The 14,721-nt window shown below is 37.7% G+C and overlaps 1 protein-coding gene across 4 annotated transcripts in view; it reads right to left on the bottom strand.

Annotated features, from left to right (window-relative positions):
• The window catches only part of LOC126752147 (protein real-time), a 42,610-nt gene that overhangs the window by 3,403 nt on the left and 24,486 nt on the right, over positions 1-14,721 (bottom strand). For all 4 annotated transcript variants that reach the window (XM_050462746.1, XM_050462744.1, XM_050462743.1 and 1 more), the window contains exons 3-7: positions 3,138-4,112; positions 2,817-3,075; positions 2,632-2,753; positions 196-487; positions 26-126 (exon numbers count right to left, since the gene is read on the bottom strand). In XM_050462746.1, the coding sequence (XP_050318703.1) occupies positions 26-126; positions 196-487; positions 2,632-2,753; positions 2,817-3,075; positions 3,138-4,112 (1,749 nt within the window). The remainder of the gene's footprint in view (positions 1-25; positions 127-195; positions 488-2,631; positions 2,754-2,816; positions 3,076-3,137; positions 4,113-14,721) is intronic.

Here is a 14,721-nt window from a genome sequence, read left to right as displayed (position 1 = left end):
TGTAAGGGAGGGAGAGGCTACACACCTGCACACTTTCGCGGTGCCGACAAATGAGCGTTGGCTCCTCCTTGAAGTAGTGTTCGCCCTCCACGAAGTCACTCATATCGAATATGGAAACAGAGGTGTCTAAGAGGTACGAAAAATCATTTTAGTTTATATAAGTTGGAGGTCGTCGCGTACCGCGTTTGTACTCACCAGTTTTTGGCGGCAGCTCTTTAGTGGCGCGATACAATGTGAAGTGTAGATCACTGCGCATCACGTCAAAGTCCCAGGTGAGCACACTCTTCGGGTCCTCATTCGGTATAATAACCTCGTGTATGTAACCGGTGCGCAGTTCAACGGTTTTATAGAGACTACGATGGTCGTGCATCAGTGCGCCACCGGCTTCCAGCGTCTTTTTGGCCTCCTCCTCCTCCGCATCGTCGTCTTCGAGCGAGTTCATTTTATAGAGCGTTTTTGGCACGAGTCCACCTTCATGTATAAGTGTCTGTGTTTTGTGCAATGTGAAATGAAATTGAGAGAAAAGTCAAACGGAATACGGTGATTAATATCATTTTTAATTATTCACACAAACACACAGAGAGAATATAATAAGAAAATGTGGCACACAGGCACCGTGTACATGGTATTTATGAGCTTCGATAGTTTTCCCGAAATGTTGTGATCTGAATGAAACTAATTGCTTTTCAAAGCTCTCGGGAATGTGTGCTCTCACTTTTCGCCAACGAGCTTTGACCCTAATTCTTACTATACTTCATAAGAAGTTTGAACAAGAGACTCTCTTTGATATTTGACTTCTGCGGAGTATTCATCCTTGCTCCATCTTCGAGTTATTTATGTAAGAATTTAGTGAAAAAACAGTCAATAAAAACCCCAACAGTAATCCATTAAGCTGACCAGTAGTCCCCTTATTTGTATCAGGAGTTGTTGTTTTGACTAAGAATTCTGTCGGACGCTCTTTGCCAAAGCCTATCTTGTCACTTTTTCCTCTATTGTACGGCTTTTGTTATTCTGAGAATGAAATATCTCGTTAGACACACCTTTGGCAAACATAGCGAAGTGGTTGGGATCGATGTTAACCAACTTAATAAATTTGTGGTAAGCTCAAAACGCTTCGTCGATTTATGATTAACATTTTAAGAGTTTATAGATAACACAAAGGACGAATATCTGTCAAAGTGAAATCCATCGATTTTAAATCAACCCTACGACCTAACCTAACCTATGCCCTTTTGACACTTTCCCTCTCTGCAGAACTTTCGTTTGAAATCAGCAACAGGTTACAAAATTGTGATTGGAGAAAAAGTTGAGTCATAGGTTTTCGCGAAGCTTTCGCCGCAATCAGTGACCGCGAGAGGCGGAGAGATCGGGGAAAATTCCTACCGGCCTCGGAGCTATTTCGGTGGCTCAGTGTTTCGCAACAATTTTTGCAGACTCTTTTCTCCGACAATTGATGGATCAGGGGCCTCGCGTTCTGGCTCCTGGCTACAATATTTGAACGTTGAATATAACTTCAGATTGTATTTAAGGCTGCTTTGTTTAAAGTAACGGTTTAATAGAGCGACTTACCACAGAAACATCACTAACATAAATAATATTCGAGAAGAAAAAGCTTTAAAAGAGCTTCACAACTAAATCAGACTAGCAGCATAGCAAAAACTTATGAAAAAGTCATTCGTAACCCTAGTGGGAGTCAGAAGAATTCGACAATATAGGTCTTGGTATCTTCGACCAAACAGCTAAGAACTAAAGTTGAGCTCGCAGATCGCCTCCAAACTCCAAATGTCGCGAGGTTACTCTCCCCTGAAACCACCCTTACATAAATGTGAATGAAATAAGTGTGCTTTCAGAGATACAGAAAATGTTTAAGACAGATGAATATTAATGAAAAGTCACCGAGATAATGAGCTCCACGAAGAAAGATGAAAGTTCAAATATTAATGAGGGCTCATAGGATAAAACGACTTCGTAAATGATCAGCTACTTCCTGCATTCTACAAACAACTGATTGGTTTATCTAATGGCAAGACAAGTACATGACGGCTCTTTGAGCTTTATGATATATGTGCATATGAATTTTGTGTAGATGTAGGTCGGTGAACTACTATCGAGCGTTTTATTATCGCTGTTCGGAAGCAAGACTCTAAGTGGAAATGCTCGAGACGTTCGTACAAAGTACAGCACATGACACACATTCACACTTATTTGAATTATATACTATTTTGAATTGGTGCACATACATATGTATATGAGGGTAGCACAAGAGCTGGCACAGATATGATTTACTTAACAGAAAACAATGTATTCACGATCACTTGGCGCACGAAGCGCTCGCATATAATTTTGATTGACACTGGACAGTTGGTGAAGATTTCTAAAAACATAAAAGCTAAGTAATAGCGCCTCTTACACAATCGCAATTAGGAAAAAAGCAATGCGTAAAATACTTTTGATTAATTATTTCCACATACGGAATGTAGGTCAATGCAGACTGAGTTTCGCAAGGAACAAAATTTTCATTTGTAGGCATTTGGAGAGGAAGAAAGTTGAACAATTAGATACCGTTAAATGAAACATCATAACACAATATTTATATTATTTACAGTAGCGAACAGTTTTCACACGACCTACCTTACATGGGCCACCCAAAAAGTCCGGTATGATCTCCGAATCGATGTACTGCTCCAAGCCGTCTTTCATGTGTAGACAATCGGGACCGCCGTAGAATAGGAATTTAGAGCGCGTATTCTCATCTGTGTGTGGTTGAAAATTATGAGTTCTCTACTCATTTCTTTTATGAATTTGGAGGAACTTACGTATAAAAGCGCTCACAATTGTCCAGGCGATGGGAAAGACGCGCGGCGCACGCACGACTAGCACGCGACCCATCGTTTCGGGGTAGTTGCGCTCGACCGTTTCGATGATATTGAGCAGAGCTTTTACACCCGGGCGCCAGAGATGACGCATGGAAAGACCCTCCAAGTCCACAAGCATACACCAACTCAACACAGGTTGACCCAACTTTTCGGCGGACTCCTTGATGCGTTGCATGCCTTCCTCACAGATGTGAAGCGTCTATAAAGAAGAGTATTAAACTAAAAAACACGCACCTCAAATTAGAGAGCAAGCAAACTCACGAGCTTTAGTAAACCTTCAGTACCGATGGACTTCAGCAGACCTTTCACGTCCATGTGACCCAAGCGTAGTATATAAATCGGACGTCCATCCTTGTCGTGATGATGCCATGCACCCGGAAAGTGGTTCACCACTACTGCCGGCGCCTTGTAGTCCTTAACCAGCGTGTCGATGTTGTGCTCCTTGCGCCAGTTCAGCGAATCCTTGAGCATGGTGCAGGCCTGGTTCACGTGCCAGTCGCGTGCTGTCAAAAAACGCAGTATGGTCTGATAACTTGGCATTTGCTCCAAGTCCTCGACACCATTCAGCATTTTTCGCAGCTCCAACAGTTTTGACGCCTGCATCGGTGTGAGTGTACCCAAATTTTTCGCTATAAAATCGCCATCGAGCAGCACGTCGTGTGAGGAGCGACGCCTTTCCTCATCTTTGAGTTTCTGTGCTGGCTCCTCGCTGGCTTCACGTGTGGTCGGCGAACAGGGTGCATCTACTGGCGGCACCCAACGTTCCACATTGGTGACGCCCTTCTCTTTCAGTTCATTTATGAAATACTCGATGATTTCCTTACCCTTCAGCGTGGTTTGTGTGTATTGCTTCATGCCCATCTTCTCCATGGAGTGTTCGAAACCGAAAAAGTTCTTAATATCCAATGTGGCAGTCTGATCGAAACAGGTCCACTCGGGATTGTCGGGATGTGCATAGTAACGGCAACGTTCGAAGATTTCTATGCGTGATGAGAAGCTCTCGTTCACAGCCTCTATATTCAGTGTGCGATTGGCCATATCGAGGTAGTTGTGTTGCAGGAAATATACAAAGTCTACACCTATTAGCTTTTTGAAAATATACGGCGCATCGACGGCCAATTTGCAACGTCGACTTGTATTGCGTTTCGCGCCGTTCTCCAAGACCTCATCTTTGACGATCTCGCAATCGAGTACGATGGGCATTTGAGGACATTTCGGAAAGCGGCATTCGTAGGCCTGAAATTCGAGAAGAAGAAATAATAAGTTAATAATTTAATAATGGACAAATAAATAATGCAATAAAATGGAATATATCACTAATACAGTAATGTCCAAAGTACAATGCCTCTTTTATCCTACAACTACTTAGTTTTCATAGAGTTTGTGATAAGACGTTGAGATATTTGATTTTCGAATAGATCCATACTGAAAATAGGATAAATATATGTGGTTTGAAAGTAAATGTGGTAATTTTTTGTTAACTAAAAAGAAACTTTAGAGATCTTATAAAAATATGTATAATGAGCGGACTCATTTTAGCCAGGTTCCTCTGTATGTCTGTATATACACGAACTAGTCAGTCAGTTTTTGAGATATTGATCTGAAATTTTGCACACATAATTTTGTTCCCAAAATGCTGCTGAACTGTCGGAACCGTCGATATCGAACCACTATAGCATATAGCTGTCATACAAACTGACCGATCAAATTCAAGTTCTTCTATGAAAACTTTTTTTATTTGAAGTGATATCTTGACGAAATTTGGCACAGGTTATTTATTATTAGAATTGGTACAATTTCCGAAAAATTTTTGAGATCGGACCATTATAGCATATAGCTGTCATACAAACTGACCGATCAAATTCAAGTTCTCGTATGGAAAACTTTTTTATTAGAGAAGGTATCTTCAAGAAATTTCACACATATTATTTTTCAAAGCAACTCTATGAACATACAAGAAATGGTTCATATCGGACCACTATAGCATATAGCTGCCATATAAACCGAACAATCAAAATCGACTTGAAGGTTCTTTCATAGCCTTTTGTGACATAGTAAATACACTTGTGAAGCGTATTTTGCTATTATATATTCTTTTCATTATAAAATTATACTTATTTTATACGTTTTTGAAAAGCTATGCAAGCTCATTTATGTCTTTCACTTGTAAGTATGTTCAGCTAGTGAACTCGCGCAGAATTTCTTCAAAAGCACTTCAGCAAGTCTTTAGTCTATTGTGCTTCAGTTTTAATGCATTTCATTTTCTGTTTGTCTCTGCAAAGACGGCTTCTCTTTATACATTCAAAAATAACGCTGTCAATTACAGCATACTCGCTGCGCCATCGCACAGCAGCTGTCACTGGCAAATCATTTGTGCTGAATATCACAACAATGAAATTCCGCGCAATTCAAGCGAAGCCAATGTTAAGGGCACTTACATAAAACTGTTTCCATATTCACCATCTAAATATGTAAGAATGTGGCGTAGCCCTGCCTTCAATCATACCCATACTTTTTCATGCAAATTTGTCCCCTAAAATAGCGATAGTTCTGTCGCCATGTAACTGTCACCAAGCTGTCTGGCCTGCTTGTCAATTGACCCTCCGCCATTACGCGTTATTTGTGCTTGAACTTGAACTTTTTTAGAACGCTAAGCGCCACTCTTTTTAACAACACTTACAAACGAGCAAAAGTAAAACGGAAATAAAGGCTTTTACGTTTCTGCGCCTATTTTTAGGCTACCCTGGGAAGAAGCTCGCCAAAAAAATTGCAATTTATATATTTATACAACACTTGCGTTTGTAATATTTCGCTTAAACTTGTTATCGAATGAAAACATATTTAGGTACTTGTATACATACAAATCGTCAGCTAAAATGCAAAACAACGTATCATCAAAGAATCGAAATTTAGTTTTTTATTGCTTACTCAATACACCATATTACATATATTTAGCATATAACTTTCAGCTTCCACTGTCAGATATAACCAATATATAACCAATATGTAACCATTTTATAGCCAAAATTCAAATTTTGTTTCGATATGATTATATGGTAATCGATATATAACCATTTTATAACCAAAACTCAAATCAATTTGAGGTTATGATAACCAATATATAACCGTTTTATAACCAAAACTGAAATTTTGTTTCAATGTGAGTGGTTTCTATTATATCGTTTTCCTTCGCTTATAAAATTTGTAAAAGTGATGTTACGTTTTTTTGCATTTTAGGTGACGATATATAAAAATACAAATATAACCTTTCTCCGCTCTTCTTCTTGCTGTTTTTCGCTTTTGTGGCATTTGGTACCTTTTATTTTATTTTTATATTCTTTGTTTACATTGAACTTGTGGCGCAAATTGACGGTACTTATGTCATGTATTTGTTTTATTTTGTTTCGCAAGCATTTCGTTGCTTTTGAGAAGCCCCCACTCGCGAAATGTAAATATTTAGACAGCTAAGACATGCTGCAACAATGAAATGAAAGGAAATTTCTTTGAACACAAAGATAAACATCGAGATTTTTTAGCAGATTTAACACGTTGAAACAATAATTGCACGCTTAGCGCCGCGGAATGCCACCGAATGTGCTTTTGTCGTTTTATTTTTCGAAATTAAAATTTTTTGGCTTTCAAAATATTTACAATTTCGGCTGATTTTCGGATTTCCTCATCCTTGCGCAGCTAGTTTTCTCGCCTGTTGCAATTAAAAGTTTGCTCATAAAGGCTAATTAAATGCCCACATTTATTTGCACGCGCCGCATACACAAACAGCACACACAAAAGTGCTTGAGCAAGCTTACAAATAGCTTCGGTGTGTCTTTCTTTGTATATGTGTGTTTTTTTTGGTGTTGCACGAGGCAGCCGCTAACCGCATTATTTGCAACAGCCTGTGAGATATTTTTCGCTGCGATTTTCCTTAATTTTTGTTGTAGTTTTACAACACTTAGCTAATTTTTGGGTTTTATACCCCAATTGTTGTTTTTGTTGGTTAAATATTAATGTTGGCAAGCTGGCGCGCTTAGCGGTTTACAGTTTTACAATTTAAATTTCGAATTTTTTTGTTCTAAACTTCATGAAGCTGCTTTCTGCGGTATCTTTGCTGGCGAGTGGTTTGAAACATCGCTAAAAGTTATGAAAGCTAATGGAAAATTCCCGAAAGTGCTTTTTTATGACTGAATGAATTTTAATGCGAAATTCTGTTGGTTGAGCGCCAGTTTTGTCTGATTCTGGGCTATAAAACATTGTTTTAAAAGCAGCATATAAGTTTGTAGTTAGGTTAGTGCAAATGAGACACTAGAAGAGGTTTTGATAGTGAGCCCACACATAGAGACCTGTGACCATTGTGATGCCCAGAACTTCTTGGTATGGATCCAAAAGTCTTCGTATAGCGACAAAGTGAATTGAGCCTGTCACAAATTAGTTGATGCGGCTGTCAATTACAGCCAATTCGTTTGATTCATAGAAGGTATAATGATCGAGATGATTCAACCTTAGTCAGCGAAAGCTGGACAGTGGTGGAAAAAGTATCTAGATGTATACACGTCATTCTTCTCCATAAATTTTTACAAGTTACACCTTCCAAAATTTTTTGTCCCACCACGTCAGTGCCAATAAGACAACGATTAGTTAGAACACCTCATCATTGTGGCCCTGTGAATCTTACTAAGAGCAAGCAGGTCAATAGATTTCTTATTTCCCACCCAGAAAGTTTTCACTCACTGTCAGCGAGTTCAAGTCATTATTTATATTTGCTCTGATCTTGGAATGAATGCATATTTTACCGAAAGAAGCTGCTTCTTTGTGGCTGCCACGTCGGCTTGAAAGACATTAGAGTGGTGTGGCAGTATGAAGCTTGAAAGCTCCCAACCGAAAGGAGTTTTTTCCAACGTTCGTCTCCATGAAAAATGCAGGAAAAAGCTCACTGCGTCTCTTCTCCAGCGACTCCGCCTCAAGAACATGTCGGAGGTATGTGCGCGGAGAACATATCACCAGGTGTAGGCTTTGTGACATAGTGGTCCTAGTTATCAGGAATGCAGTCGAATGGAGAAGATTTCGAAGGGTAGTTCTCTAGAACCTTTAATGTATCCGATTTTATGGAGTCTGTTATAGTGGACCAATAATGCAATGAAAGCCGTTCGATAGAATGTTTTAGTTATTAAGCGACTGTGGCTGGACAAAATGCCCACTCCAGCCCTGAGAGTATTTAACGTAGTACCCGCCGGGGAAGCAAAGGAACTGAAGGACCTCCACCTCGTTGGAAACTCCAGAAGGAGAAGGACCTGGATATACTTGGAATCTTCAATTGGCGCCAAACAGCGAAAAGGAAGAACGGCTGGCGCGCTGTTGTTAACTCGGCTATAACAGCGTAAGCGGTGTCAACGTCAGTAAAGAGAAAGAAGATGTAGACTTCAAGAAAAGTCATACCATTGATTGTGGTTGTTGGGACCCTGTAGTCAATATAACAGAATCTTAATACTCAGTGAAGAGCTTAAATTAGATTTGACTTTACAATTGAGAATTGTATGTTTTCAGTAGTTAGAGTTTTCGACTCTAGTTGGGGACTTCGGAAAGAGAGTTCTCCATCATATGGTTTATGAAAAAATTTCTTTATTGAAAGGGCTCACTAAGTGATCTTGTGTGTTTCACAAAACCTAACCGTGCGTAAGGAATTAAAACAAGAACTGTAAGCTTAAATATTTAAGCGAAAATTGTATTTAATTTTTTAATTATCCCCAATCCTTGAAATTTATTTAACAGGTCATTGAAATACACACACATGCTTGAAACTTCAAGCCATGAAATATTTATCGGCAATCTGATTCGCTGCTCGTAAAATGCTTTGCTTGAAATATTCATGCACCAACTAGTAATTAACTTGAAAATTTACGGTTAAGCACTTGCAGCCATGCGACGTTAATAAAAAATTGAAACTTTACACTTCCAACATGAAATACCGCAGCCGCGCGCAACCTTTAACCCAGAAAAGAAAGGACTTGCTCAATAACGGCATATCGCACACGAAAATCAGCACGAGCGGGCTTCTTATATAACACAACGAAGTCACAGCAGCGCGTGTCCTCCGGAGAGTTACCACACACGTCAAAACAAATGACTTCTTAACTTGCTTTCCCTTGTGTATATCACGGCGGAGAGTTTAAGCATAGCATACCACAAGGCGCGGCGACCGCCAAAAGCGCGCCAGCGTGAAATTGAAATGTTCGTGTTGAAAACAGCTGTAAATCCAGCCAACACGCATTTGAAATTCACACACACAACACGAGAAAAACTGAAAAACTTTCGCTGCCAACAAATGCAGGGCAGTCGTGCGGCTCTCATTTATTGTACCCCAAAGTATGTGGCTGTTATTTTTTTTTTTTTGAGAATTGTACTTCAAAGCGGCAATGCTAAGACACCGTTTATTTGTAAATAGCGTCTCGACTCATTAGCCGCAGCGAGGACCTGAAGCCATACGTTTTACCTCGGCGCTCGCCATCCACTTGATGGCACTTGATAGCCTTGTTTTATCGGCCGCGCTCGGCACAATCGACACCATTAACCTCCGCAACTCGGTTGGCAGGTGTCAAGGTTACTTGGCTAAAAGGTAAATACGGGCACGCTCGTTATTGTTGTGCCTCCAACTGGTTAGTGCCCCTTAAAACAGTCGGCTCGGTACCCGCATTCATTTATCGAGTTGTCTGCTGAGTGCGCCAATTACCTCACATAACTGTATATGCATGTAAATATGTTGTATTTATGTTTTGGTTTTGTTTGTGAATTTCTACACCTTTTCCGATTTAAATATTCAGGCTAGTTGAGAAAATCACTGGCAGAATGGCATGTGTAATGCAGCTGCTGGGGGTTCGCTGGGAGCATGCCGACCCAAATAAATTAATAAATTTGTAGTAAAATAATATGACACGTGTACATGAATTTAAAAAACGGTTTTCTAAAATTTATTGGATTAAGAATATTATGTTTTAAATAAGGAGAAATTGTTTAAATTTTTATAATAAAAAAAAATTATGTATATTTAACATCATCGAAATGTCAAATAGTATTTGGCTAAGAAAAATAATTCGAATAAATAATATATTTTAGACATTTAGTAATTTTAGCTACCCAAATAATAATATTTTATAAAATACGATAAATAATTATAAAAAATTTCATATTGTGTATCATTAATTCTATTATTATTCTATTAATATCATATCAGGTGTGAAACTTCGATACAGTATAAGCTTAATTGTAGGCAACATTTTACTATCACCATTAATTTTCTGGGATTGGCGAATCAAACGCTCCGATTTCGTGAAAGAAACTGTTTTTTTAAGATAGAAATACACAAAAGTAAGGTAGAGCTAAGTTCGGGTGTAACCGAATATTTTTTACTCCTGTAATTTGAATAGGACAAACTACCTTCAGGCGCTGCGAAACTTTAAATTTAACATTTTTGTGAAACAACAAAAATTATCCAAGGATAAGGCATTCCAATTCCAATCTTAGCTATGGATTCATGAATTCAATCAAGTCATTATATGTATATAGTATAAGTGAGCTGGGGTCATCCATAGATCGATATTGCACATTTTCAGCATGAAACTATAATACAGGTATAGCCAATATTATCCTTTCACTTCATTTTGCTAAGATATCTTCAATATAAATGGCATATAGCCAATATGAAGTTAGAAATAATTCTTATAAATTATCTAATATAAAGTATTATATGCAGTAATATTTTGACCTGACCTTAACCAGTTTTGGTTATACAACATATTCTTATCAGAAAAAGATCCCCTTTGAATTTCATTAAGAAACCTCACCTTGCGACAAAGGAAAGTATTTCCCTGATTTCAATCATTTTAGGTAAGATGATAAACTGTTATTAGAGCGGGATTCCTTCTGAACTTCAATAAGATTCCGACCGGTTTAAAGTTAGGCAGTCATTCACCTAATTTTATCCACTTTCGGCACAAGGGCATGTGGTCATTATTTTTCCCAAATTTCAATACTAGAACCCACATTGACCGAAATGTTCGGTAAATGTGAAATCAATCAAATGCTTCGAGGTCCAGATATTTGTTGTCTGGGTCCTTAAAAAGTGCAAAGTTTTATTTCGCGATATATTCATTGGTGTTTGATTTGTATACTGGAAGTGTAAGAATCCAATGATATTTTAAGTTGTGTTATATTGGAAGTAGGCCAGTGGTAGGAAAGATTGGGTAACCATGCATAAAAATATTTGATTGAAATTGTTTGGGTAGTTCCTGAGGTATAGAATTTTTGGAATCTTTAAAAAAAGTTTAATCCCAAAACAACCATTGGTGTTTGATTTTTACTCGGAAAGTGAACTTAAATATATGTATGTATATTATATGGAAAGTAGGCGCTGTCCGATTTCGCCAGTGTATGATAGAAAAGATTGGGTAACCTCACATACCATTTTTGGTTGAAACTAGACGGGTAGTTCCTGGGAAAGTGGATTTTTAAGTAGGCGCTGCCACGCCCATTTTCCAATTTTTACACCTGCTCTTATTGAGCCCATTCCAACCATTTTCGAGATAATTGTACGCAACACTTTATTAACATTCACTATTATTCTGGTATCTATCACTATTTGTGACTTTCGTCTTCCATTCATATCAGGTGCGAAACTTCGATAAGATAAAAGTAGAAGCCTAATTGTATACAACATTTTATTATTTATCACTATTCTTCTAGTATCTATCACTAGTTTTTAGTCGGTAGTTTGGTTGGCGAATGCTAAAATTGAACAATGCATACATTACATTTTGGATGGTTGTAAAACGGTAATGCCGAAGATCGAAAATAAAATGAAGGTCCGACTTAATTTCCAGAGAATGAACAATGCATTCAAAATCGGTACATTGGGTTGTCAAAAAAGTTTTGGATTGTTGTCACACGCTAAACGTGTTTGAATGTCGTTTCTTTTAAGTCGTTCGTGAGTTATAGCGTCGCAAAGATCGCAAAATAAAGAGAAAATAAAATGAAGGTCTCGAGCTGCCAATAAAATTTGTTCAGTTTATGGAAGTTGGTCGAAGAATTTTTTTCATTCAATGAATTGGTAATAGCAGCCGTAGCTCTTCCATGAGTCATCAAAAAATCATTTCATTAAAAAAAAAAACAAACCAAACCCATTATAGTAATTTATGAAAACCTTTTGGGCATAAACAAAAATTCTCACACTCAACCGCCAGCAATGTAACATTTACAGACCATTTATTGCGACTTTTTTTAATGGAAAAATGTTCATTTATGAATTCTTTTGTTGAAAAGATTCCATTAATCTTCTAAAATGTAGAGAGCACAAGAGTATGTTCACATAAAAATTTTCATTCATGCGAAAAATCAGTTAATTTGGGCTTTTCATACAGAATAAAGGGTGTTTGAATGGGGCAGTTACTTAACTTAAAATCTGGAAATATCGATCAAAACTCAGCAGCACTGATTTGAAACTTCTTCTACTCGATTCTTCATACAGAAGTTCAAATATTACGAAAGACAAAAAAACTGAGCAGAAAAATTTCGAATTATTTTTATCTATATAAAGTTTTGATACGCATTTAACACATTTTAGCTATTTTTTTAGGCACCCTTTATACTCTTATATCTCAATATGTAGTAAATACTATATAAACGTTTCTCTCATTCAACATTTCACATATGCTGACGCCTACCCGCCACATAATTACTCCTGCAAAGAATATAATGGCAATCTGGCACAAAGGAAAATAAATAAATACAGTTGTCTGTATGTACATAGCATACATTGATATGTATGTGTAGGCGTGTAAGCTCATAAAGTCAAAGGAATTTGTCCAGATTTCTCATTCAATGCTTTCATAAAGGATATATAGCTGAGTGAATGTTCTTTCCAGTCGGTTTATACTGATGATACATATGTGGTGATATACACATGTAGCAAGGAAGGCTTGAGTGACGAGTGTATAAAGATATACCAGTAAGCACATTGCTTGTAAAGCTTTGTTAATATTTTGAACAAATTGAAAATAATGTAAAATAAAATTAACAAATACATATATATTTCTACAGCTGTGAGAGTAGCATCTTTCGCTTTGAACTCGTTTTATATATTAGACCGATTTCCAAGCTATTTAAAGATCAGAAAAATAAATTTTTACTTTTTTTCTGCCGAAAAGCCTTTTTAAAACCTTCATATTAGTCTTTTGACAGCAAGTAAAATAATTTTTTTTGTTTTTTCGTGTATAAAAATAGGAGGCTCTTAGGTATTCTCCTAATATTTACTATATGAAGCATTCATTTTATCATTATTTTGTTGTTATATTTTCTTGACTGAGAAAAAATAACCAATTTTTAATGGGCAGGCATTTTCAAACTCAAAACTTTGCCTACATTCAGGCCCATTTGGAGTATTTTAGCAAAGACACACACCTGGTAGGCAAATAAAATTATCGACAAGCTGACGAAGGAGCATATTTTAAAATTTTTGTATAAAAAAGGGAAGAATGCCACGCAAGCCACCAATGAAATTTGTGAAGTTTACTGAGACATTGCTGTATTACTTCGTGTAGTACAACAATGGTTCGCTCGCTTCTGTTCTGGAAATTTCGATGTGAACGATGTACCCCGCTCTGGTCGGCCTATTGTTAAAAATTATGGAAAGGATTGACCAGGACCGTCCATAAGCAGCCATGACATCGCTTAGGAACTTAACATTCATCATCAAACGGTTTTGAACCATTTAAAAAAAGGCTGGCTACAAAAAGAAGCTCGATGTTTGGGTACCACATGAATTGTTTTTGAAAAATTGAAAAGACCGAATTAACATCTGCGACTCTTTGCTGAAACGAAATGAAATCGACCCTGAAGCGGTAACAGGAGACGAAAAGTGGATTAAATACGACAATAATGTGCGAAAGAGATCATGACCCAAGCGTGGTGAAGCTCAACAAACGATCGCAAAGCCAGGATTGCCGCCTCGAAAGGTTATGCTGAGTGTTTGGTGGGTTTGGAAAGGAATCATCCACCTCAATGAGCTGCTCCAGCCTGATCGAACGATTGATTCTACATTTTACTGTCAACAACTGATGAAATTGAAGCAAGCAATCGAAAAAACGGCCAGAACTGATCAACAAAAAGGGCTTCGTCTTCCATCAGGACAACGCTAGACCACACTCATCTTTGATGACTCGGCAAAACTGGGAGAGATTGGCTAAGAAGTTTTGATGAATCCACCATATAAACCTGACCTTGCACCATCGGACTACCATTTACTTCTGTCAATGCAGAACCCCGTTAATTGAGTAAAGTTGGCTTCAAGAGAAGCCTGTGAAAATTACTTGTAGAAGGTTTTCGCCGAGAAAGCAGAAAGGTTTTATATTGATGGAATAATATTTCTTGCGGAAAAATAGCAAAAAGTGGTCGACCAAATGGTACATATTTTGTTCATTAAAGTTCATTGTAAATACAAAAAAATACGTTGAAGTTTGATTGGAAAAAATGTATTTTGCTAAGTTGGTAGGACTGTTTACGATTACTACGCCAAATGTGAGCTTGATCTCTGAACAAATTGTTGTTGTTTCAAGTTTTGTATTTCTAACCAAACTTTCTGTATGGAATCGTTGCGAATGTTGGAAAAGGCTTACGGTGATTCAGTTATAAAAAAACACAGGCCTACGAGTCGTACAAAGCCTTCAAAGACGATCGAGAGATCGTTAGTGACAAGCCTCGTTCTGGGCGACCTTCGACCTCTTCAACTAAAAAAAATATTAAAAAATTTAAAGAAATGAAATCCTCAGGCAAGTGTTAGAGAGATGGATAGAGAGCTCGA

The sequence above is a fragment of the Bactrocera neohumeralis genome, chromosome 3 (assembly GCF_024586455.1).
Source record: "Bactrocera neohumeralis isolate Rockhampton chromosome 3, APGP_CSIRO_Bneo_wtdbg2-racon-allhic-juicebox.fasta_v2, whole genome shotgun sequence".
In the NCBI taxonomy this organism is placed as follows: Eukaryota; Metazoa; Arthropoda; class Insecta; order Diptera; family Tephritidae; genus Bactrocera; species Bactrocera neohumeralis.
This window is presented reverse-complemented; position numbering and strand designations above follow the sequence as displayed.